This window comes from Budorcas taxicolor, chromosome 11 (assembly GCF_023091745.1).
Source record: "Budorcas taxicolor isolate Tak-1 chromosome 11, Takin1.1, whole genome shotgun sequence".
NCBI classification, from domain to species: Eukaryota; Metazoa; Chordata; class Mammalia; order Artiodactyla; family Bovidae; genus Budorcas; species Budorcas taxicolor.
In genome coordinates, this window is record NC_068920.1 from 164,514,379 (window position 1) to 164,537,691 (window position 23,313).

Below are 23,313 nucleotides of genomic sequence, written 5' to 3' on the forward strand. Positions count from 1 at the left end.
TGGGCGGGAGAGCCCGTCTTCTGCAGGGGGAGGCGGGCTGTGCCTCTGGCCGGGGGTCCCTGACCGCGCACTGCTGTTCATGTGCCCCACCAGCCTGGGGGAGGGGAGGCCGTGACGCGTGCCTCAGGGCCTGGCATCAACCTGGCCGCTCCTGGTTGCCTCTCCTGAAAAGCAGAGACGGTGACGGCGCCCACCACGGGGCAGAGCAGAGAGTGGGGCGCCCTGCGGTGAGGTTAGGGTGCAGCCCGGCACCCGAGCCCTCGTGGCCGCTCTCCCCAGGAGCTCTGGGTGGGGCCTGGGTGCCTCCTTCTGGAATGGAGGGGCCCTGGTGTCGACTGAGACAGTGGAGCTCAGGACACGCGGCTATGTCTACCGTGAGCTCCAAGCTGGCTGTAACCGCCGTGGTGGCCGTGGTGACTGGGTGGCTGGAGCCTGGTTGACTGAGGTCTTCAGTGGGTGGAGGGTGGGGCTGGGTGGCCTCTATAGGCAGGAAAGTTGGGGGCAGCCTCTGGGTGTCGGGGCACACGGGGTTCTCGCCAAGGCTCCTCGGGGTTTCTGGACAGTGGTTCGGGGTGAGGGTGACCACAGCCTCAAGCGTCGGGACCCCACTCTGTCCTCCTTGCAGGGAGAAGCCGGCTTGGAAGGCCCTCCTGGGAAGACTGGCCCCATCGGCCCCCAGGGGGCCCCTGGGAAGCCGGGGCCCGACGGCCTTCGAGGGATCCCTGGCCCAGTGGTGAGTGACCCCAGGGTGGGGGGCCAGGGGGTGGGGCGGCGGCTGCTGAGGGCCGGGCTCACGGGCATGGTCGACTGTGTTTCAGGGTGAACAAGGTCTCCCCGGAGCCCCGGGCCCCGATGGCCCCCCAGGACCCATGGTGAGTCAGGACGTGCCCCAGGGGCCCCCGGCAGAGGTGGCAGAGGGCGGGGTTGGGGACGAGAACTCTGAGCCCCCCGCCTCCCCCGCAGGGCCCCCCAGGACTCCCCGGCCTCAAAGGAGACTCTGGACCCAAAGGAGAAAAGGTGAGTGGCCTGCAGGCGCCCGTGCAGTTGAAGCGCGGGCTCTTTGAGAGCCTGTGCCTCGGACCCGACGAGGTCTGGCTTGTCCCCGCCTGTGTCACCTGCTCAGGGTGGGGACACAAGGGACAGCTCCGCGTGGCTTGGAGACCCGGCCACTGCCCGCTGTCGGGGCCGGCCCGGGGCACGCTTCCACTGCAGGAGCTTCGGGCAGGCTGGAAGGCGGCGCTGCCGCTTCTGGCTGGCCCACATGGCCGGACGCAAGGTGTTGCCACCGCAAATGCCCCTCTCATTCCCACAGGGTCACCCAGGCTTGATCGGCCTCATCGGACCTCCGGGCGAACAGGGAGAAAAGGGTGAACGTGGAGTCCCCGGACCCCAGGGCTCCTCGGGCCCTAAGGGAGAACAGGTACGTGGAACAGGCTGTGTCCAAAGGCTAGAGGCTTGTTCGAGCCAGAAGGACGTCCCGGGCCACGAGGTCAGGGCAGGAGCAGCCGCGGGGCCGGGCTTGCCCAGGTGCACAGGGCCCAGGGGTGGAACTGGAGCCCAGCCCAGGCCCTGAGCAGCCCTCACAGTCCTGCTGGCCTCCGCAGTGAAGGTCATCACCCCCACCACACTCGGAAAGGCCCTCTGTCCCAGGTGAGCATCCAGAGGTCATCAGCGACTCTCAGCTGCATCCTGGCTCCCCCTTGACCCCGTATATGTGCGCCTGACCTCGGACTTCCCTGGGAAGCAGCCCCTGGGAAACCACAGCCAGGAAAACAGCCTGCGAGGCTGGCCTGCCCTGCACCTGGGAGGTTCTGGCAGTGGATTCTTCGGCCGGGGAATGGGAGGGTGTGCGTGAGGGGGTTGAGGCCTGGCAGGCCTGCCTTTCCCGTCCCCACAGCAAGGCCACGGGGCCTCATTGCAGCCTGTGAACCCCCACTGCCCAAGCCGGGTGTGAAGGCTCACACGTGCCCCTGAGCTGTGCCCACCTTGGCTGGCACCTGACCTGGGAGAGGGCAGGGTGCCTGAGGCAGAGCTGGAGGGAGGAGCCCCGGGGGAGGAGACATCCCCTGCCTCACCCACCCCCGCCATGTCTCCCCGTGGCACCTAGACCAGGAGAGAGGGTCAGTCAGAGGGTGCAAGCTCCACTGTGGGGAAGCCCCTGGGAGGCTGGATGGACAGGCGGAAGAGACAGGGCCCCAGGATGCTCTCTGCCCCCTGCCCGGGACTTGTGCTCAGGGTGGACCCCCAGCCGGAGCAGAAAGCAGCAAGAGGGGACCTGGCAGGGCTGGTGCACACGAGACGTTAGGGGGGGTCACGCTCAGGCTCCCCGGGGGTCCTTCCAGGCTGGCTGGGCAGTGGCCCCTGGGGTGCCAGGCCTCCCGGCAGGCGTTCAGGCCTCACCAGGCCCCGCAGGGAGTGAGGGCTCTGCTCACACGTGTCCGAGTCGGGGGAGGAGGCCAGTGAGAGCCGGGGGCTGAGGCTGCAGGACAGGCTCCCCCCTGATCTGGGCGATGACGACCGCGTTTCTGCTCCTTTCAGGGTATCACCGGTCCTTCCGGCCCGATTGGCCCCCCCGGTCCCCCCGGCCTGCCGGTGCGTATCTGGAGGGGCGCGTGGTTCCCTGGGTTGTTCTGGGGGAGTGGGGTGGGAGTGGCCACGGGGAAGCTGTGGGGCCCCAGGGTGGGGTCTGGGCCCCTCCACCCCCGGGTTTCTCTGCTCATTATCTCTGATCTGAGCTCTGAGTGATGGAAACCAGGAAGTGGGTCGCTGGGCCCTGATTTCAGGTGCGGGAGATGAAGGCGAGGCTCTTTCTCCAGGCTTTTTAGGCATGTGAACAGTCCTCTGTAGACATTTGGGGGACAGTGAGGATAGCGGCCGGTCCCTTCTGGCCCTCGCCATCTGCATGAGCAGGGCCAGCCTGGCCCAGACATGAGGACCTGGGGTCCCGGCTTCCAGGCACCAGCCTGGGGCCTCCCCTTGCAGCTGGGAGACCCAGGACACGTCCCCGAGCCTTGAATTGCTTCTCGCCCAAACCAATCAGCCTCTGAGCCCCACCTGGGCCTGGGTCCACGTGGCCGAAGGTGGCCCTAGCTTCTCTGCCACTGGCCCTGTGGCAGGTGGTCGGGAGGGCCTGGGGGCTCCACGTCAGGGCCTCCGGGGCCTCCATGCCCCTGTTGCTTCTCACGCCGGCTGCTTGAGCTGCGATTTCCCTGCTGGGGGGTGGGGGGCTGGGCTGAGGCCCACAGGACCCCCAGCCTCCGTGTGGGTGAGCGCCCCCCCACCTGCCTCCCTGTGAAGCAGGTGCAAGCTCAGACTCCTGGGAGGGGCCATGGGCGGAGGAGGAGGGCCTAAGGGAGGAAGGCTGTGGGGGTGCGGGTCACAGCGGGGGCCTGGGGGGAAGGGGCCGCCCCCCACTGACGCCCTGCCCCTCTCCACAGGGCCCCCCTGGTCCAAAAGGTGCTAAGGGCTCCTCGGTAAGTGGCATCACCCTGACCAGCCCCTGGGCCCAGGGTTGGAGGGGGTACAGCCGTGGGCTGAGAACCTCCCGGGGTCCCCCATCCCCCTTACCTCTCGAGGCTGGTGGTTGACGCCCCTCCTCTGGGGCTGGCCTGCCCTGCACCCGCCTCCAGCCTGAGTCACCTCAGACCACAGCTCCCTGTGCCCAAGGAAGGCTCTGCCCCCCTGGCTTCCCCTCAGGTGTCTGGCTCTCACATCTGCAGCTGGGGGGCGCCCAGCACGTTCGATCGGCCCCTCTCCCATGTGCTCCCGGGGATCGTTCTCGACCTCAAGGTGGACAAGTCCCGTCAGGCCTCAGTGACCACGGCTGATTCTCTTTTCTTTCTCCGCAGGGTCCAACTGGCCCGAAGGGTGAGGCAGGCCAGCCAGGACCCCCTGGCCCACCAGTGAGTAGCCCTTGAGGACTCGGGAGTTGAGGGGGGTCCCCTAATGCCGAGAGAATTGTGGGAAGAATGTTTGTGTGGTTCGATCCCAAAACATTCTGAACAGTGTGTGATGTGTGGTGGGGCGGGGCCTGGCCCTGGACACAGGTCAGCCCAGGGCACCTCGGCCTGGGAAGTCTGGTTGGGAAGAGAAGGGTGAGCACACACGTGTGTGTGTGTGTGTGCACACCCACCTACCTCTATGTGAACAGGTGTGTATGCATGCATATGCATGCGTGTGTGTGCACTCATGCGTGTGTTGGGCAGGGGTCAGGCAGCACCGGGCAAGGCCCCGCAGGGTCGTGTGGAATGTTCCAGAGACATAGGAAAGGGAAGAAGACCGTGCTGAGATGGACAGGTGCCTGCAGCTGCGGCCCTGGCCGTGGGCCCTGCCCTGCCCCACCCACTGCTGCCCTCTTCCGCACCCAGGGCCCCCCGGGCGAGGTCATCCAGCCCCTGCCGATCCAGGCGTCCAGGACCCGGCGGAACATCGACGCCAGCCAGCTGATGGACGACGCCGAGGGTGAGCAGTACATGGACTATGCGGACGGCATGGAGGAGATCTTCGGCTCGCTCAACTCCCTGAAGCTGGAGATCGAGCAGATGAAGCGGCCGCTGGGCACGCCGCAGAACCCCGCGCGCACCTGCAAAGACCTCCAGCTCTGCCACCCCGACTTCCCCGATGGTAGGGCGGCCGCGGGCCTGGGGACGCACGGGGCGGGCGGCGGCAGGGGCCCATGCCTGGGCGGGCACGCGCCTCGCTCAGGTCCCTCCCGTGGGGGGATGGGGGTGCAGGGGCCTCCGCCCCATCGCCTGGCGAGGCATCGCAGGAGAGCGGGAAGCCGTCCTGGGAGCCAGGAAAGAGGCCGGGGCGCGGGGCCGCACGGAGCGGAGCCTAGTCTTAGTCAGTCGCTGTCGGGCGGGCCACGCGCTCTGCCGGGGGCCGGTGCTCCGCGTCTGTAAACGGGGGTGCAGCGCGTCCCCGTCCGCGCGTGCGCGCCGCCGCGGGGCTCCGGCGGCAGCTGCGTCTGTGCGCGAGTCCTCGTGCTGGTGTTCGCTGTTGCGCCTGGGGAAGCACCGCTTAGGCTCCAGGTACCATAAAAGCGCAAACCAGCCCCGTGCTGGTGACTCCGACGCCACGTGCGTGAACTTCGGGGACCATTCCCGGAGCACCGCTGGGCTCCCAGCCACCCACAGGCCGAGCGGGGAGGGCCACCCTCCTGGGTACCCAGAGCCGGGCCCTGTGGGCCTCATGCTCTGGCTGTGCTTCTGGGGACCAGCCTATCCCCGTGGCTCCGTGGGCCCAGCAGGGACGGTGTCGCCCAGAGGGGGCCCGTGCTGCGGCGCGAGGCCAGGCCGTGCCCGTGCTGGGCCACCCAGTGGCAGCTGCTTCTGTACCACCAAGGGGGCAGCTCTCACAGTCTGCCTCCCTGACCCTGACCCCTACCCCGACCCCGACCCCGACCCGGACCCTGACCCCAACCCCGACCTAGACCCCGACCCCGACCCCGACCCTGACCTTGACCCTGTGGTCCAGGCGAATACTGGGTGGATCCGAACCAAGGCTGCTCCCGGGACTCCTTCAAGGTCTACTGCAACTTCACGGCCGGGGGCTCGACGTGCGTCTTCCCCGACAAGAAGTCCGAGGGGGTGAGTGCCGGCCCCATCACCTCCTCTCCCAGGGTGGGGCTGGCCCGGGAATCCTGCTGTGCCACGTGTGCAGTTTCAGGAATGAAATCCAGAAGCTGAAACCAGGAAATGAAAACCAGTTCCAAAATTAAGGTTTCTCCTCCAGAAATAGACTTGAATTTCCTTCGAGGAGAAACTGCTAGTGATGGGACGGGCTTGGTGCGGCCTCGTGTGTGGAAGGTTGAGGAGGGCCTGGCGCATGGGTATCTTCCCCGGACTACCCCCGGAGCTAGGATTTCCACCACTGGTTGGTCAGATCCATCCCAAAATGACCCTGTAGTCCTGACCTCAGACCCGCCTGAAGCCCGTGGAAGGACTTGAAGGGCCAAGTAACCCAAACACACCGTGTAGAAGGTGGCGTTTGCTGAAATTCGTAGTGACAGCTTCTAGGGTATTTGCTCCTGAGTGCAGTGGATTCCTTTATAGTCTGTTTAGTGAGGCTCTGATCCGTGGAGATTTTGTAAGGTGTCCATCTGAGTCACCTGTGGTCTTTTAGAGGCCTCGCCTCTGTGGTGGTGTCTGTGTGTGTGGACAGGTGTAAACCAGTGTGTGTGGATGCTGAGTGGATGGCGGTGGGTGGCGTGTAGATGGTGTGTGGGTGGCACGTGGGTGGCATCTGGATGGAGTGTGGATAGCATGTGGGAGGTGTGTGGGTGGTGTGTGGGTGGCGTGTAGGTGGTGTGAGTGGCACATTGATGGCACGTGAGTGGCATCTGGATGGAGTGTGGGTAGCGTGTGGGAGGCGTGTGGATGACGTGTGGATGGCGTGTGAGTGGCACGTTGATGGGACGTGAGTGGTGTGTGGATGGAGTGTGGGTGGCATGTGGGTGGTATGTGGAAAGCGTGTGGGAGGTGTGTGGATGGCATGTGAGTGGCATGGGGGTGGCATGTGGCTGGTGTGAGTGGCACGTTGATGGCATGTGAGTGGCGTGTGGATGGCACGTGGGTGGCGTGCGGATGGCACGTGGGTGGCGTGCGGATGGCATGGGGTGGCATGTGGATGGCATGGGGTGGCATGTGGCTGGTGTGAGTGGCACGTGGCTGGTGTGAGTGGCACGTTGATGGCACGTGGGTGGCGTGCGGATGGCACGTGGGTGGCGTGTGGATGGCACGGGGTGGCGTGCGGATGGCACGGGGTGGCATGTGGATGGCATGGGGGTGGCATGTGGCTGGTGTGAGTGGCACGTTGATGGCATGGGAGTGGTGTGTGGATGGCACGTGGGTGGCATGCGGATGCCACGTGGGTGGCGTGTGGATGGCACGGGGTGGCGTGTGGATGGCACGTGGGTGGCGTGCGGATGGCACGGGGTGGCGTGCGGATGGCACGGGGTGGTGTGTGGATGGCATGGGGGTGGCATGTGGCTGGTGTGAGTGGCACGTTGATGGCACGGGGGTGGTGTGCGGATGGCGCGGGGGTGGCTGTCACGTGCCGCCTTCTCCAGCACGCGTTGGAAGCTGGCCTCTCTCTGGCCCAGGGCAGCTGAGGAAGTAGGGCGGGGCCTCTAGTGGGCAGATGGCGCGGTCTGGGGCCGCGGTGCCCCTGCGCCTCCTGGACACTCTCCTCCGTGACGTCATGCCCCGACGGCTCCCCGTCCCTGCCGCACACCGAGGACGGCGGGCTCCTGGAGCCACGTGGGTCCAGGGTCACGCCCGGCAGGAGTTGGGCACCCTTGTCCTCGACTCTCCAGCGTCCTTGACGCCCAGAGCCGCTTCCCTCGAGGGGAGCCGCCGCGGTGCCAGTCCCCGAGGTTCACGATCCCCACGGGGGGCCCCAGGGCGCCGCAGGAGCAGGCCCTGCGCTGACCGGGACACTGCAGGGACCCTGGCTCGTGCTCACTCTCCCCTGACCTGGGATTTTAAATCCTGGGGAAATGCACTCCCGACAGCAAGATCCCTGTGGGTCACGAGGAAACCCAGCCCCCGGCCCTGCCTCTGACGGAGGCCCCGGGGGAAATGCAGGTGGAAAAAAGCTGTTCCACGTCCTTGCGTTGCTGTCTGTCCTTTGCAGACGGCCTCACTGCCGGGGAGCCAGGGGAGCCCCCAGGAGCCTTCCCGGGTGGTGGGGCTGGGCGGACGGTGGGCTTCAGGCACTGAGTGAGCCCCGCGGCCGCTTGCTCTCCCTCTGCTCATGTGCTGACCTCCACGGGCCCACGGGCTGGGGGCCTTGGGTGGGTGGAGATGTGCCCAGTCGCCCAGGCCGCAGGGACCCCTTGGCAGCAGGAGAGGCCTGGGCGAGGCCCGCTCCTGCTCCGGGAGGGTGCAGTCCTCACGCTGGCCGAGCGCAGCACCAAGAACAGAGGTTCGGAGCCCGGGACAGGGTCCTGCAGGATGGAAGGCGGGCTGGACGCGCTGGCCCTCCCCTGGGGAGACTGCTCAGGCTCCCCTGCACGAGCCAAGCGTAGGAGAGGAGCCGGGGATGGGGCCCAGGACCCGCGGCACAGGCAGAGGACCAGAGGGACGGCTGGGAACAGGCTGGACTCACGGGCGGTCTCCCCGGAGAGGATGCCCCGCCGCCCACTCAGCACACACACCGCGCCTGCCACCAGTGCACGCACCACAGGCAGGAAGCGTGTGCGCCTCACCCCTGGCTGGACCCTGGAGGGGCTCCTGACCGCTCTGTTCCCAGGAAGAGGCCTTGGAGATGAAGCCTCGCCCCTAGGTCGCCCCTAGATCGGGGGGTCAGACGAGAGGATGCCCACCGGGTGCCCTCAGCGCGTCAGCAGTAACTGGCCCTATTGTTTTTCCTGTCCTCACTCGGGTGAGATGCGGGGGCAGCCGTACGCCCACCCCTTCATTCATCCGCTCCAGGAACGTGTCTCTGCAGTCGCCAAGCGCAAGGCTCTGTACTTGGTGCTGGACACACGGAAGCGATCAGATGCAAACTCTGATTCTGCCCGTGAGCCGGTGCTGACCCCTGGAAAGCGCCAGGGCCAGTGATCACAGGCCTGTCCCGGGGCGAGCGCCAGCTCCAGGGGAGATGGGGTGCTGGAAGGGCCGGCCGGCCATTGCAGTTGCTCCGCTCGGCGGGGAGACTGCGCACCTGCGTCTCGAGGAGGCAGCAGTAACGCTCTCGTTCTCTCTGTTTCTCTCCCTCCCGCCTCTCCCCTCGATGTTTAGGCCAGAATCACTTCTTGGCCCAAAGAAAACCCGGGTTCCTGGTTCAGTGAGTTCAAGCGTGGCAAACTGGTAAGATGGCCCCCACCGAGCTGCGGTGTGGTTTAGACCCGCCCGTTTCATATCTTGCAGAGTAAGATGGCCCGCTGGCCCAAAGAGCAGCCCTCCACCTGGTACAGTCAGTACAAGCGGGGGTCGCTGGTAAGTGGCCCGGGGCTGCCTGCTCGCGGCTCGGCCTGGCTCGGCTCTGCATGGACGGACCCCCAGTGCCGCACCTGCTCTCGCCCTTTGGCCAAACTGCTCTGCTGCTGTGACCGCCAGGCTCAGGCTGGCCCCTCCTGCCGCGCCGACGGGGGTCCACTCTAGCCGAGGGCAGCCGGACAGCTGTCTGATCAGGTGGAGGGCGTGAGGCTGGCTTTCAGAGCCCCCGGCTGGGTGCTGCCGGGAACCGAGACCACAGACCCCCGGAGTGGAGGGTTTATTTAGCTCAGTCCTAGTGGGCAGCGCGGATGGCGTGGGCCCTGGCCGGTTGAGCCGTCCAGCCCCTCCAGGGCTCGTGCCCCGTGCCCCGCCCTTGCTGCGGCCGGGCCGAGGGGCCACGCGCTCCTCCGTTGTGTCCCACGCGGCCGTGCTAGTCCCCGAGCGAACTTGCGGGGACCCAGTCTTGAATGGTCCATCTGGAGTACAGGCAGCTGGCATCCCTCGGAAGGACTGGACTTGGTGGGTCTCCAGGGGTTGAGAGACTGAGGCCCGTCGCACCCGATCCCCTGGGGCTGTGACTGCTTCCGCCCGGGAGGGCGTTTTCCCAGAACGTTCTGGGCCTTTGACTGGGGCCCAGTGCAGGGTTCTGTGCCCCTTCCCGATGAGCTCAAGGCCCAGGTTCCAGACACGGCCACGCTGCAGGTGCCACCAGAGCCCCTCGCTTCCTGCGTCCCCTCCTCCGCCAGGGTCTGCCCGGCGGCCCTGGGAGGACGAGCTTGTCTCTCAGAAGCAGCTCTCGGGTCCACGGCATGGGCCTGACCCTCTGCCCTCGTCGGCTTCCTAGGGGCCCAGGGCCGCTCTCCCCCGGGACTCAGAGTGGGGCCTCCCAGCGGTCCACCCCGGGGACCCTGATCCAGACCCCAAGGTGCTGCGTGCTCAGTTAACAGCTCACGCCCCGTGTGCTCGAACCCCAGTCACCGAAGCTCTTTCCAGACACACAGTCTGCGCTCGCCTTGCCTCGTCATGGGCTTCGTCTGTCTGTGCGGACACCCAGGCACCCTCTCCCCCTCCCTCCTGCTGACTCTCCTTCCCACGCCGCCTTGGGGCTGTCCTCAGGACAGAGCCTCTGGCACGCAGAAGGACCTGAAGTGGGTGCCCCCTTGGGAGGGCAGTGCCCGGGGCACTTGAGCCCGGTGGATGCTGGAGGGTGGGCATAGGACTCAGGAGGAGGAGGGGCCGGGGCCAGGTCCCTTGTGCAGCCGTGCTGGTGAGCTTCTCCAGACGGGGCCCTTCACCCCCACGCCCACCGCCTGATTCCGCAGACAAGGGTGCAGAGCACCCCCTCTCAGCCGCCGGCCTGAGCCCACCTCCTCCTTGCGTCCTGCTTTGCAGACAGTTGACCAAGGCCGGGGAGTTGGGACGGTTCCGGGGACGGCTGCACATCCCCTCCATGTTCCGGCCGCATCGTCTCTAGCTGCCTGTGACCGTCACAGTGGGCGTCACAGGGCGTAGATGCAGGTCGCCCCCCAAAGAAACAGGCGCTTTTCTGGGCCGGCTGCTCTGGGCGTCATGAAGGAGACGCTGCACAGCCCCTTTCCCCAGGAGGGGAGGGGCTCACCCAGGGCTCTGGGATGCCAACGTGGGGCTCGGGGTGGGCGGAGCCCGGGCCTCACCCCTGCCTGGCTCTGGAGCTTCAGGTCCTTCTGCGTCCAGCACTGCCCCCCGCCTCTCTCTGCGCATGCCTCCTGCCTCCAGTCAGTCACCTTCCCTCCAGGAGGAGCGCCCGACGGCCTGGACCGCGGTTGGTATCCCCTTTCTCTCCTCAAGGTCTAGCTGGAAGTTGGCGGCCGGCGGCCACGTGGGGAGCTGGCTGGCCGCTCTTCCCGCTCGGGTGGGGAGGAGCAGGAGGCCAGGCCTGGCTCGCTGCCATCAGCTGTCCTCACACAAAGATCTCTAAATACATGGACAGTATCGACTTCAAGTCCCCCTCGTGCGATCAGCACGGGTGTTTGGGGGCCCTTCCCGTGGATTTCCACGCAGAGTAGACTGTCTGTAACCCCTTCTGGCTCCTCTTGGCTCCTAAGCACTTACGCTTGGCTCCAACCCTCTGTCGAACAGAGCCGGCCACAGGCGTCCCCGGCCAGGGGCGGGCATCCTGGCACCAAGCTGCCTCTGTGTGCTTGGGGGCAGCCAGTGCGCGCCTGCCTGGCTGAGCCGGGCGCCGGGGTCTGAGGCAAAGCGGAGGTGAAGCAGCCGTGTGTCGGGAGGACCTGGGGTGTCAGGCCCTGACGTTCGCCCGCCCCCGTCTGATGGGGACCCAGGACAAGCCGAGCTCGCCCTGCTGGGTTTGAGAGGAGGGCCTTCGGGGATGGAGAGACCTGCCTCATCCCAGGGGTTTGGGAGCCCCTGCCCCTGCCGGGCGCAGCAGCTCACAGAGCCGCCTCTGAGAAAGTGCAGAAGCTGATCTGTCCCTCGGGGCGCCTGGCACTGGCCCGCTGAGCTCCCGGCCCGTGACGCCGAGGAGTCACTTGGGAACCAGCCTGCCCTCTCTCCCGGGTGTCTCGCCCCGACTTCAGGCTGCCCACTCATGTGGGCAAGGCTGACCCCCTGACCCCTAGGCCTCCACACCCGCTGTGCTCTCCCCTGGGTCCACACCTGGGGAGGGGGCCGCAGAGGCCTTCCCCTGTGCTCAGGGAAGTGCCCAGTCCCTCCAGGCTTCTGGCTCTCGGCCATATGGCCCGTGACCCTCTCACAGGCTGGTCCTCCTGTCTGCTGGCCAAGCACCCCATACCTCATGCCAACTGGCCTGTCCCTCTCCGAGGCCTCCTGCCCTTTCTGTGTCCAGTTCTCACAGCCCCGGTCAGGTCTTTGTACATCGTGGCGACCAGCCAGTGGTCAGCATCATCTAATGAGCACCTTCCTTATGCTGAGCTCAGGGCCCAGAGACAGGGATGTGCACGCCAAGCTCCTGTGCTCAGGGTGCTCTCGGTCCAAGGAGGGCCAGCGACCAGGCCCCAGGGACCCCCAACACAGGAGTCCAGTGCTGGCGTGGAGGGCCCTACAGCCAGTAGGAAAGACGGACACTGAGCCAGGCCACCTTGGGCGAGGACATCTAACCCAGGCAGGCTTCCTGGAAGAGGATGCATATGAGTTGGGCCCCAGAGGCAGAGTAGGGACCAGCCAGGCAAGAAGGAGTGGGTGGGTTACTTGGGTCCTTGAAGGAAATGAGGCGGGGTTCACTGTGTTCGAGGGAGCCCCCCAGAGAGCCAGCAAGCGCTGGCCCGGGGACCCGGGTGTGTGGCTTGTTTCCAGGTGGGGCCCTTGGCACGGCCTGTACTCCAGAGGAGACAGCTCCGGGCTGAAGCTCGCAAGCCCGCCCGTGTGGACGAGGGGCCTTGCGCAACCGCGTGTCCCCGGCCTGCTGAGCCCCCGTCCTGTCACCCTGCAGCTCTCCTACGTGGACGCCGAGGGCAACCCCGTGGGCGTGGTCCAGATGACCTTCCTGCGGCTGCTCAGCGCCTCCGCCCACCAGAACATCACCTACAACTGCTACCAGTCGGTGGCCTGGCAGGACGCCGCCACGGGCAGCTACGACAAGGCCATGCGCTTCCTGGGCTCCAACGACGAGGAGATGTCGTATGACAACAGCCCCTACATCCGCGCCCTGGTGGACGGCTGCGCCGTGAGTGTCTGCGCGCGGGCGGGGCGGACGCCTCGTGCGGGGCGGGGCGGGCGCCTCTCGTGCGGCGCTGTCGTTTGCTTGACACGAACTTCCTGGGCACCTGCCGTGTGCTGGGTGCTGGGTGCAGTGAGGGCTGGCCGTGGCTGGTGGACGTGGAGCTCCGTAGCCCACAGCCGGGCCCTCCCGAGGTGCTGGGGTTGGAGAGGCCGAGCCCGGGTCCCTGACCGAGAGCCTGGGGTGCTGTGAAGTGCTCTTGGTCCGATTCGGAAGTTGAGACGCCTCCACTTTGGGGAATGGCCGGAGCTGAGGCTGAGCCCGAGCACATGGCCATCCTGGGAGATATCTGCGGACAGCAGGCAGTGGAACTGCCTGCTCGTGACATCCCCGGCCCACACTGGGTCCGCCCCCTGGACCCCGTGCCGCCCTCTGGGAAGGATGCTCTGCTCAGGCCCGAGAGGCCGGCCAGGGCTGGGCTGCCTTCACTCTTTGGACTTTGTGCTTGCCCCCCTGCACCCCTACATGTGCCCGCCGAGTGAGGGTCAGCCCCTAGAACTGAGCTGGGTCCTTCTGTCCTGGGATACTGGGAGATGTTCAGTGCAGCCCTGCACAGGGCCCAGTCCTGGTAAAACCCTCACATGGGTCTCCCGTGTGGCCTGTCCGAGGCTGGAGGTCGGGGGATCACCAGGAATCACTGTCCTGCTGGTCTTACTGCCCCCTCTGACATCCGACCACTGACCTCTCACCACCTGCTTCCAGAGACCTGCCCGAGGTCCCTGCCCAGCCTGGCTCCCTCGGGGACTTGGCTAGTGTAGGCTCTGCCCTGCTGGGTGTCCAGGGCCCACTGCGTGGTGCCAGCCTCTGTGGACACCCTTCTCTGGAAGGCGCCAGCCTCCCATCTTATGGTCGGGAAGCCCTTCCCTCCGTCCCAGGACCCAGTCCCAGTCGGGCCCTTCCCATGGATTTCCACACGGAGTAAACCATCTGCGATCCCTTCTGGTTCCTCTTGGTTCTGGAGGTTTTACACTTGACTCCAACCTTCCTATTGAACAGAGCAGCCAGGGCGTGTGTCAGAGCTGGTCACAAGCGTCCCCAGCCGGGGGCCGGCATCCCGGGCACCAAGCTGCCTCTGCGTGCTTGCTGGCAGCCAGCGCTCCTGCCTCTGCATCCGCATCCCATACTGTTCGGGCGTGTGGGATCTGAGGGTTCTCCCTAAGGTCCGTTGAGGTGGTCTGGCCACCTGGCCAGCCTGGGGCATCTGGGATGAGCCCAGCGGGCCAGCAGGAAGGCAGGTGCTGACCCACTGCTAAGAGCAGGACTCAGGTGGAACCAGACTCACATCTTGCCTCCTCCCCTGGCTGCTCTGCTGGGACTGGCCTGGCCCTTTCGGCTGAGGAGCTCCAGTCCTTCTTCCCAAAAAACGATCTAGTTATAACCCCCAGGGTTCTTTGAGGACTAGAGGTGAGTGTGTGCAGGGCAGGCATGGGGCCAGGGTGCCCCATGGGGCAGCCTTCCCGCCCCCAGTTGCCCTGGCCCCTGGCCCTGGTGTGGGTCAGTCCTTTGGACCTGACCGTGGCCTGTGCAGAGCGGGTCCCTCCCTGAGGTCAGGGGATGCAGGGTACCCCAGGGAAAAGGACCCAAAGCTCCAGAAGCCCTGGTCGTCTAGCATCTGCTCACGTGCCTGACGCAAACCCCAAGCTGCTTCCAGAGGTCATGAGGCGCCAACTAAAACCCTGTCTCGTGTCTGCCTCCTACAAAAGAAGACAAGAATAGCACTGATTCACGGGGCTGCTCCGGGAGGAACGTGCCGGAGGAGTACTGAGCCGCCGTGAGCCCAGAATCATTGCCCTTCCTATTTTTGGGGCAGCTCGGGCTCCCGAGCGTGAGGCAGTCAGGTGGAAGAGGAGGAGCAATGAGGACTTGGGGAGGAGGGTCAGCCCTGGGGCAGAGCCTGCAGCGGGGCTGAGCTCCCCGGCTCCCCTGGCAGAAAGGGAAACACTCTGGCTGGCCCATATGCATCACCTGGTAAAGGGTGGAGACTGGTTTTCCAGAAGAGGGGCCGTTCCCTGAAAGGATGCTGGGAAAATGCATCTGGGGTGAAAGGGCAGGTGGCGTTGCCATGCGCACCTCTGGGGACAAGAGTGCCCGGCAGAGGGCCACCATTCTTCAGGATGGACAGTCACAGGTTCCGAGTCACAGAGGTCAGAAGGATCCGGCTCCTTGTCTCCACCCACCAAAGCCAGCCCTGCCACCCAGGCACCCCGACCCCGAGACCCACGTGAGATCCAGGCCCTGAGCTGCTCCTTGAGGGAAGCACAGACCCAGTCGGCTGCTGTGGCTCCAGAAAGCCTGGCAATCACTGCCATGCTCCGAGCTGGTCCTCCGGGCACCTCCGGCGCAACAGCAAGACTTGGCATCGTGGACATGTCTGCATCCGGCGCCTGACGTTTTTATTCCTGGAAAGAGTCTGTCTTTGAGAAGGTGGAGAGGTCGTGTCTAAAGAGAGTAACCCAGCTGATGGGGAAAATGGGCTTAGCGGGCAGGCAGGAGAGGGGACGCGAGGAGGCCCAGGCCGGGCGGAGCACAGAGCTGGGGCGCTGGGCGCTTCTGGAGGATGGCCTGCAGCAGCTGTGCTCTCCTCACCCTGCACCACGCCACCGCCCGTCGTAAGTGCAGCCACGACTTTAAAGGTCACACCCCTCACAGGCACTCGTGCCAGAGGCTCGAGGAACGCAGGCTTGGGGCAGAGAGGCCTGCCTCCCTGGAGGCCCGCTCGGTCCACATTGTAGTAAGGACCAGAGACAATGGGATTTGGACTCTGGTGTGGTGCGGCTGTGCAGCCTGATGGGCAGGGCCTGGAGTGCAGAGGCTCGAATCCCTGGACAGGAGGCCCCAGGAGCCCTGCCACGTGAATCCCGCGGTTTATGCAGCTCCACGCACCCTGGGGGCCATTGCCAGCCCATGATGGTCATTTATGCCTCAGGAGTAACGGGGTGATGGAGCGCAGCCCCTCTGAGTGCTCTGATAACCGCAGCGCTGGGGCCCCGTCCGTCCAGAAGGAAGCGCCTGCCAGCTTGGCACATGCTGCCATCCCTGGTGGGAGGAGGAGGCGGGCGCTGGTGCTGCCAAGGCCGCTTTGTGGAGGAGAGGCAAGCCGAGCTGCCCAGCTCCCCATGACAGCGGAGGCCCATCGGAGGCCAGGTTGGCCGTCCCCTCGAGCCCCTGCTGGGTGGTGGTCGGACCAGGGCCAGAGCTGGGGCAGAGGGATGGGTGGACTCTGAACCGTGCTCGCTGGACGGGCCAAGGGAAGGAAAGGGCTCCACTTCCTCCCAGGGCTCCCTGCCTGGAGAGGCGAGGATGGCATCCCCTCTGGGGGCTCTGAGTTCAGCCTCACTACCACCCAGTCCCTCCCAGCACCCACAAAGCTGCAGTGGTCCTTAGCCCCTTCCCTGGCAGTGGAAGCCTGGCTATTCCCCCCAGGCCAGGCCTCGGCCTGTTTGCTGGAAGCCCACGGCATCTGTGGCCTTGAGCTCCTGGCCGCTGGACAAGTCCTTCAGACAGTGTTGCTCAGAGGATGACTGTGACCCACGCGTGTCAGAATTGCCCAAGATACACCTACACCAGGCAGATGCCGCATCCCGCTCTCGGCCTCCTGAATCCTGTCTCCAGGACGGGCTGAAGCCAGCGGTGCTAACAAGCTCCCAGGAGGACACTTGACTCTGAAGTGTTGATCCTAGCATTAAAGCAGCCCTAGCCTGGCCCGCTGAGGGTGCTCCCTTCCTGTGAAGGCAGGGCCGAGGGGAGGCGAGTCTGAGGGTTGTGGAGATTCTGAAGGAAACTCAGAGCAGGTTGCTCCCAGGCTCAGTCCAAAGGCGCCTTCATGGAGGCCGGGCCGGGAACCCTGTTCCATGAGGCTCCGCCCATCCTCTCCGCATCCATGGAGCAAGGGTACCCGTCCTCCAGTGGAGAAAAACGAGCTGCAGCGAGTATGGGAGTCATCCATTGCTTGTAACAAGTCACCCTCCAGATTTGGCACCTAAAATAGTGGATATCAGTCACCTGACTTAGTTTCGGAGGGTAACGAATGTGGGGGTAGCTCAGCGGGCTGGCTCTGGCCCAGCATCTGTCCTGGTTTATTTGAGCTGCTGGTCAGATCACTGCTGGCCAGGGGCTTATCAACAGCACAGTCACCCTTGCAGTGCTGGAGGCTCACGTCCGGGCCGGTAGGGGCCCTCCCCTGGGCTGCACACGGCCGCCCCACCTCCCCTTGTTCTCACACAGGGTTACGAGCTAGCACTCCACCTGCTTCTTAAAAGGGCACGAATCCCATTCATGAGGCCCCATCCCAGTGACCTAATGACCTCCCAACACAGTCACCCAGGGGGTAAGGCTTCCCCATCAGGTCTGGGGCCGCACACAGTCAGTCCCTGAAGGTGCCTGAGGGTGCTGAGCGACTGACCGGTGTAGCTCCCTGCTGAGGCTGTCCTCACCAGGCAGGCGCCCCCTGAGGAGTGATCCACCTGGAAGTCAGGGACCGGGGCCGTCCTGCAGCCTGCCATCCAGAGAGTGGAGGCCACCTGCTAGCAGCTGGACTCACTGACCCCCTTGCCAGGGCCACATGGGGCTCCGGGGGCTTTTCACGGTCACCCAGGTGATGGTTATGGCCTCCCTGAGAGGGTCGTGCCCACACTATCCTGCTGGAGGGGGTCGAGGCCCCGGGAGGTGCTGCCTTCTCCCTGGACTAGTCACCCGTCGTGGGGGATTGGGTGGTGGAGGGACAGCCTCCCTGGGACCAGATCCCTCTGAGGCCGCGCCTGTTCTCAGGTGAGGCAGAAAAGACCACTGGTCCAGAACAGGCCGGTGGGCGGTGTCTGAGATGATCCCGGACCCTCGTCTTGGGGGCGTTGCCAGGGGCGGGGCCAGTGCATCCCTGACAGGTGTGCTGGTGCTCAGGGTTGGGTGTGGGTGGCTCTCCGTCCAGCGTGGACTTGCTCCTTCACCCCCTGCATTCTGGGGGACGCGGCCAGTGGGGGAAGGGAGCCAGCACTCCGGGGGCAGTTCTGTACCCCCAGGGGTTCACTCTCCCACCCGGAAGGTGGCTCCACCAGAGTGGTGCTGGGTGGGAACCCAGATGCTCACGGGAGTGAGGCAGGTGGTTGGAGCTGGGGAGGGCTGACTCATCCTGGCTGGACTGCCCTGGGGCAGATCCCTGGGGCTCGATGGGGGGGTCCCAGCTGGCGGGGATGTAAGCGTGGGTCCCGATGGGCTGAGGACCCTCAGCACAGCCTCCCTACGCTGCGTCCTGCTCCCAAGCGTCGGGACTGGATGATGTCCTGGCGTGAGATGCCAGCTCCCACGGCGGTCATCCTGCTGGGGGTGGGTTTCGGAGCTAGGGAGGGTGTGGCGGACGTGGACCGCCCTTGCTGACCCATCCCGCTCTCCCCCACCCCCTGCAGACGAAGAAAGGGTATCAGAAGACGGTTCTGGAGATTGACACGCCCAAGGTGGAGCAGGTGCCCATCGTCGACATCATGTTCAACGACTTCGGTGAAGCGTCACAGAAATTCGGGTTTGAAGTGGGGCCGGCTTGCTTCCTGGGCTAGGAGCCGCGAGCCCGGCCCCAAGAGCAACCTCGTGACCTCAGCGCGCCGCCTGCGGGCGTCCGGACAGCGAGGGCCCCTCGCACCGCGCCGGGCCCGCCCCCGCACGAGAGCAAAGGGAAAGAGCCGCGTCCGCGCCCCCACCCTGGAGCCGAATCACATGACCTAGATGCCCTGCAGCCGCCCGCTTCCAGCAGCCCCGTCCCGGCGACGCCGCGCTCCCTGGGAAGGGAGCGGGGCCCACGGGCCTTGCCCCCAGCCCGTGGATGGTCTTCTCGGAGAGGGGTAGGGCTGCCGCATTTGGAGATCACTCCTTAAAAAAAATAAAATCAACTTGAAGATGTGTATTTTCCCCTGACCTTCAAACCTTGTTCCGAGGCCAGCCTTGTACAGGTCACCCCGCCCTCCAGAGCCTCCGTTTTTAACAAGATCCATTCACAGGCCAAATGGCATCCTGTGTGTGCCTTTGCGATGGATTAAAGGTGCTTCTGTTTCTGTGAGTTTTAAGTAAATATCTGTATCGTATTGTCATACATGCTCAGTGTCCCTGACTTTCAGTCATGCCTGTGAACCCCGCTGCAGTCCCCCTGGGACCCCCGCCCGCTCCAGGACACGTGATGAATTGGGAATTTGCCAAAGGCAGCGAGCATTCACTCTACTGTCGCCAAGCAGGTGCCAGTGCCCATTTCAGACAAGCCTTTGATTAGCTCTGGATTTTTTTTTTTTTAAACGGAGAGAGAAAGAAAGGATTTTATACTCTGTCTTCTCCACATGCACTTAGGCTTAAATTAATTTTAATTGCTTCCTTTTTCCATGTTTCTTCCTGCAGAGCCTGATGGGAGAATGTCCAGGGCAGGGAAACCGCATTTTCTGTCGATGATAATTCAATGAAAATTGGTGCTTATGTTTACACTCTTTTGTGGTGCTATGTGTTAAGATCCTTGAAGGTGACCCTGGGGCTGCCTGCTGGGCCTCGTTCCCCATCTCTCTCCCTCCTGGCTCTCGCCGCCACCATCTAGGTTTTTGCCACCTGCCCTCCCGTAGCCCTGCCCTCCTCCCAGACAGCAGCGACGCCGCTCCAGGCGGGGTACCACTCTTAGGCTGTGTGTCTGTGATCGGAAGACACACACACAACACGCGGACGCGTCCCGCGTGATCCACAGTGAAACGATGGCAGATTGTATTCAGTTGCCGAATGTTTGTGGTGCTAACTTCTGCATTGTCGTTGTTGTTGTTGTTGTTTTTTGCAAGAACTGAATTGAGGCAGCACGTGGCCTTCAGCGGGGCTGCCCTCCGTGTGGCCTCGGCAGACAGACAAATGTGCAATGAACTCAGTGAGTCCCGCCGGGGTCACCAGCTGTGCCTTATCCCCATGAAAGCAATTTGGATTTCCGTCTGCAAATGTGTTGGGCGTGGGTCTCAGCTGCTCGGGTGCTCGGGCCAGCCAGGCCCCGTCCGGTACTGGTCCTCCTCACCGCACGAGGGCAAGGACGTGCTGGGCTGGCAGGAAAGGTGATTCCTTTACTGTGAAAAGCTGCCCTTGTGCAATGCCCTTTCCTGTCAGGATGGGAGAAGCGAGACGGGCCCCGGGGCCCCGTGCAGCCCCCTCAGGAGGAGTTGTGACAGGTCCCAGCCCTGGTGCTGTTCTCTGCCCACCCTGCCCCATCGGACCATGGCTCCAGCTTAGGAAACCGCAGCAGAGCAACCCAGGAGTAATGACACCCACCACCACCACCACCACGAAGAGTTCCCAAATCCCCTAGAAATTGAGTCTTGCTCTTGCCAAAGAAAAGTCTGGCTTTGAGATTCTTCCGCACCCGGGATGCCAGCGTCTGCCAATGACCCTGTCCTTCTTCTCTTCAAAGGAAAAGCCATATCGGGTCGTTGCCACAGGGCGCCCTGTGGGCTTTGTCTAGGTCATGTGATTCCATTTTGATTTCTCATCCCACCAAGTTCTCCTTTTATTCTGTCAATCTGTCCTCCGTTGGTCCCTTCAAAGCTGTTGTAATTTGTACTGAGTCAAAACATGTCCCATTCTCCCCAGACCACTTAGCTATGATATATTGCAATAAAATTACTTCTTATATTTGCAGAAATTCTTTTGGTGTAATTTTATTTTTTTCCCTCATCTATATAATTGGACAGAGGTTGATGAAGAGAAAAGGAGAATGGTCAAAAGAAAACCTACGGTGAATATTCTAGGACATTAGGCCCTTTAAGATAGGATGTCAAGCGACATACTGTACATTTCCCGGAAACCCAATAGACGTGTTCATACGTTTCCACTGTAATGCCCAGGAAAGGGTATTTTAAAAATATTTTAAACCTGTGTAACAGAGGAATAATTGTAATAGTTTTTCAATAAATCAAGATGACTGTTTCCACCGTAAATAGATGTGATCGGCTGTCTTCTTAAGTGTGACCAGGGCCTTCCCCTGCATTAAACTGATGTGTGACCCCAATCTCAGGACAGTGGAAGCTCTCAAAACCCTCATCATGGTCACAGTGGAAGGAAGGCATAGGCCAGACCATCCGCCAAAGGAGCTCCTCCTCAGAAGCAGCAGCAGGGGGCATTGCGCAGAGCTGTGCCCTGAGAGGCCTTGGGCTGTGGCCAGAGCTCAGCCTCCCGCCTCGTGGGGGAGTTTCCACAAGCCTTGGTCCTTCAGACCCTGACTGCCCTGCAGGGGTGCCAGGTCCCCAGGCTCCCGCTTCTGCTGTCCAGCTAAACAGAGAAAGACAATCCTGCCTGGCCCCCTGGCTCGTGACGGCCGATGACGCCCAGAGGGAGTAGCGTGTGGCTCCTGCGGTCTCGGTGGTTCCCTCTTGCATCTCAGCAGCCGTGTTCCTGGGGTGACTGTGTCTCCAGCGAGCATGTTCCCGGAGGGAGTCCCCAGCCAGACCACCAGGAACTTGCAGCCTGAGCAAGAAACGAGCAACTCTTCGTGTCAGCCGTGGATGTCAGGGAGTGTGGCTGCTGTCAAAGCCACTGGGTCCGTGGGCCATCGGCAAGAGCATCGGCCCCTTGGTAGGGGTGCAGATTCCCGGGCCCCGCGGCAGACCTGCTGAACCGAGCAACCTGGGGGAGGCCCTGTCATCTGTGTTTTGACCAGGTCGGTAGGGGAGTCCTGGTGCTTGCTTGGGTCTGAGATCCACCAGCCTGGACGATCCCGGAGCAGAGGGGAACATGAAGCCGGAAGTGGGCGCCTCCTAACCGCCAGTGTGAGGTGGCAGGTCCCGCCGCGGGTGGAGGAGTCAGGAACTGCCGTCGGTGGGTGGAAGGTGCCCCGTACTCCGGGGGCAGAACGTGTGGTCAGATTGCTCTCTGTGGCCTGTGAGAGCTTGCAGGCCGCTCACGAGCGTGTGACTTGGGCAAAGGTCGGAACCACGGCGGTGACTCAGAGCGCTTGCTCTCAGCCACACTTGGCGTGAAAGGAAACAGAGTCGGCAGATTTGAGGGTTTCCAGGGCCCGAAAAGGCAACTGTTTCTCAGCGTCCACGGTTAAAGATGAAACTGAGAGGGCTTCCCTGGCGGCTCGGTGGCAAAGAATCCACCTGCCAACGCAGGAGACACGGGTTCAACCCCTGATCCGGGAAGAGCCACGGAGCCACTGAGCCCGCACTCTGCAGCCACTGAAGCCCAGGCGCCCCAGCGCCGTCGTCGGCAGCAGGAGAGGGCCGGCTCCCCGGAACTAGGGAGAGCCTGTGCGCAGCATCGAAGGCAGAACACGGCCCAAAAGTAATCAGTTACATGAAATATTTTAAAGCCGGTAGTGTCCCAAGTGAGACCCTTCTGAGGCGAGGCCCTGCAGAGCCCCTCCGCCCCCTGCTTGTCTCCGCCTCTTCCCTCCTCCAGAGACCTGACTCACGGAAGCACCTGCTGCAGGCTGGGCCAGAGGACGAGAGCCCACAGTGTGGCCAGGGCCCAGAGCCCAGCAAGCACCGTGTGTCTTCAGGGATGGGGGCAGGGAAGCCAGACTCGCCGGTGCACTGCTCCCCCAGCGCCAGGCCCCCCGCCCCCGCCCCACTGCAGCCACCGACGCCTGGACTGGGTCTTTCGAACACCTGAGCGGAGGCAGCTCGCTGGGACTTTGCTCCCGTCTCGGGAGAGGTGAGATCTGTGGACACGATGGGCTCCGGGGTCAAGGAAGGAAGGGTTGTCACAGGACGGGGCGGGGTGCTGAGCTTCCTCACCCGGGAAAGCCCGTGCAGTCAGAGGTCAGGGCCTGGATGTCCCTGGACAGTGCTGGCCGAAGCCTGTACCTGGGTCAGCTGGAAGGTTTGTTAAAGCAGGTTCCTGTCCCCCACGTGAATCAGCAGCTCTGGAGGCTGCCGAGGACCTGCAATTCCAAAAATCCCCAGGCGTCCTGCTGCTACTTGGAACACACAGGAATTAGCGTTGGTAGCTTATATAGTCTCATCCCCCACACAGCCTGGCTACCGGAAAGGCAGGTGCCTGCTGCATACTGGGTTATACCGGATTTTATAAAGGCTGAAGCATATACCCAGATCTCCTCCACCCCCTACTCCCCTGATGCTAAAATGCCCCTGTAGAGAAATGTGGTCCTTCTGTATAAAATGCATCTCTTTAAAATGCAAGTCTTTAAGCCTTCCGAGGTGTTTCTTCTTATTAGCAATCCTTCGGCAGAAATCAGCTTGAGACCTTGAGTCCGAGTGGCATTTGGTGCTGAAAGAGCCTGCGGGGGCAGGAGCAAGCACAGGGCCCCTCTGGTGGGCGGAGGTGACAAGGGTGGCGTCCTGGCGATGTCGCCTCTTTGACCACTTGTCACGGGAGGAGGGGTCTTCCTCTCCCGCCTGCAGCCCCAGTGGGATGGCCACAGATGGGGGGTGTCCGAGTCACACACCGAGTTTGTTTCACGTTCCCTCTGAGATGACATGACGGGGGCTCAGGCGGAAGAGAGTGAGATGCCCCGAGGAGCAGAGCTCTGCAGGCGCCCAGCTCACGGCCGCTGTGAGCAGTGACGCACCCGCCACGTGTGGTGGTGAGAGCCTCCCCACGTCGAATAACAAAGACAGTGAGGACGCGGGCCTGACTATGGAGAGCAGCATGAACGTTCCTTAAAAAGCTGGAAAT

At 63.6% G+C, this 23,313-nt stretch overlaps 1 protein-coding gene across 2 annotated transcripts in view; it reads left to right on the top strand.

The window, feature by feature from the left end:
- Positions 1-20,479, top strand: part of COL5A1 (collagen type V alpha 1 chain) — a 142,077-nt gene extending 121,598 nt beyond the window's left edge. The window contains exons 55-66 of one of the 2 annotated variants that reach the window (XM_052648745.1): positions 626-733; positions 819-872; positions 964-1,017; positions 1,313-1,420; positions 2,539-2,592; positions 3,438-3,473; positions 3,849-3,902; positions 4,368-4,623; positions 5,476-5,588; positions 8,745-8,813; positions 12,391-12,624; positions 18,078-20,479. In XM_052648745.1, the coding sequence (XP_052504705.1) occupies positions 626-733; positions 819-872; positions 964-1,017; positions 1,313-1,420; positions 2,539-2,592; positions 3,438-3,473; positions 3,849-3,902; positions 4,368-4,623; positions 5,476-5,588; positions 8,745-8,813; positions 12,391-12,624; positions 18,078-18,224 (1,287 nt within the window). In that variant the 3' untranslated portion in view covers positions 18,225-20,479. Of the gene's footprint in view, positions 1-625; positions 734-818; positions 873-963; positions 1,018-1,312; positions 1,421-2,538; positions 2,593-3,437; positions 3,474-3,848; positions 3,903-4,367; positions 4,624-5,475; positions 5,589-8,744; positions 8,814-8,873; positions 8,943-12,390; positions 12,625-18,077 lie in introns of both variants that reach the window. The other variant, XM_052648746.1, reaches the window with a different exon arrangement.
- The last annotated feature ends 2,834 nt before the right edge of the window (positions 20,480-23,313 follow it).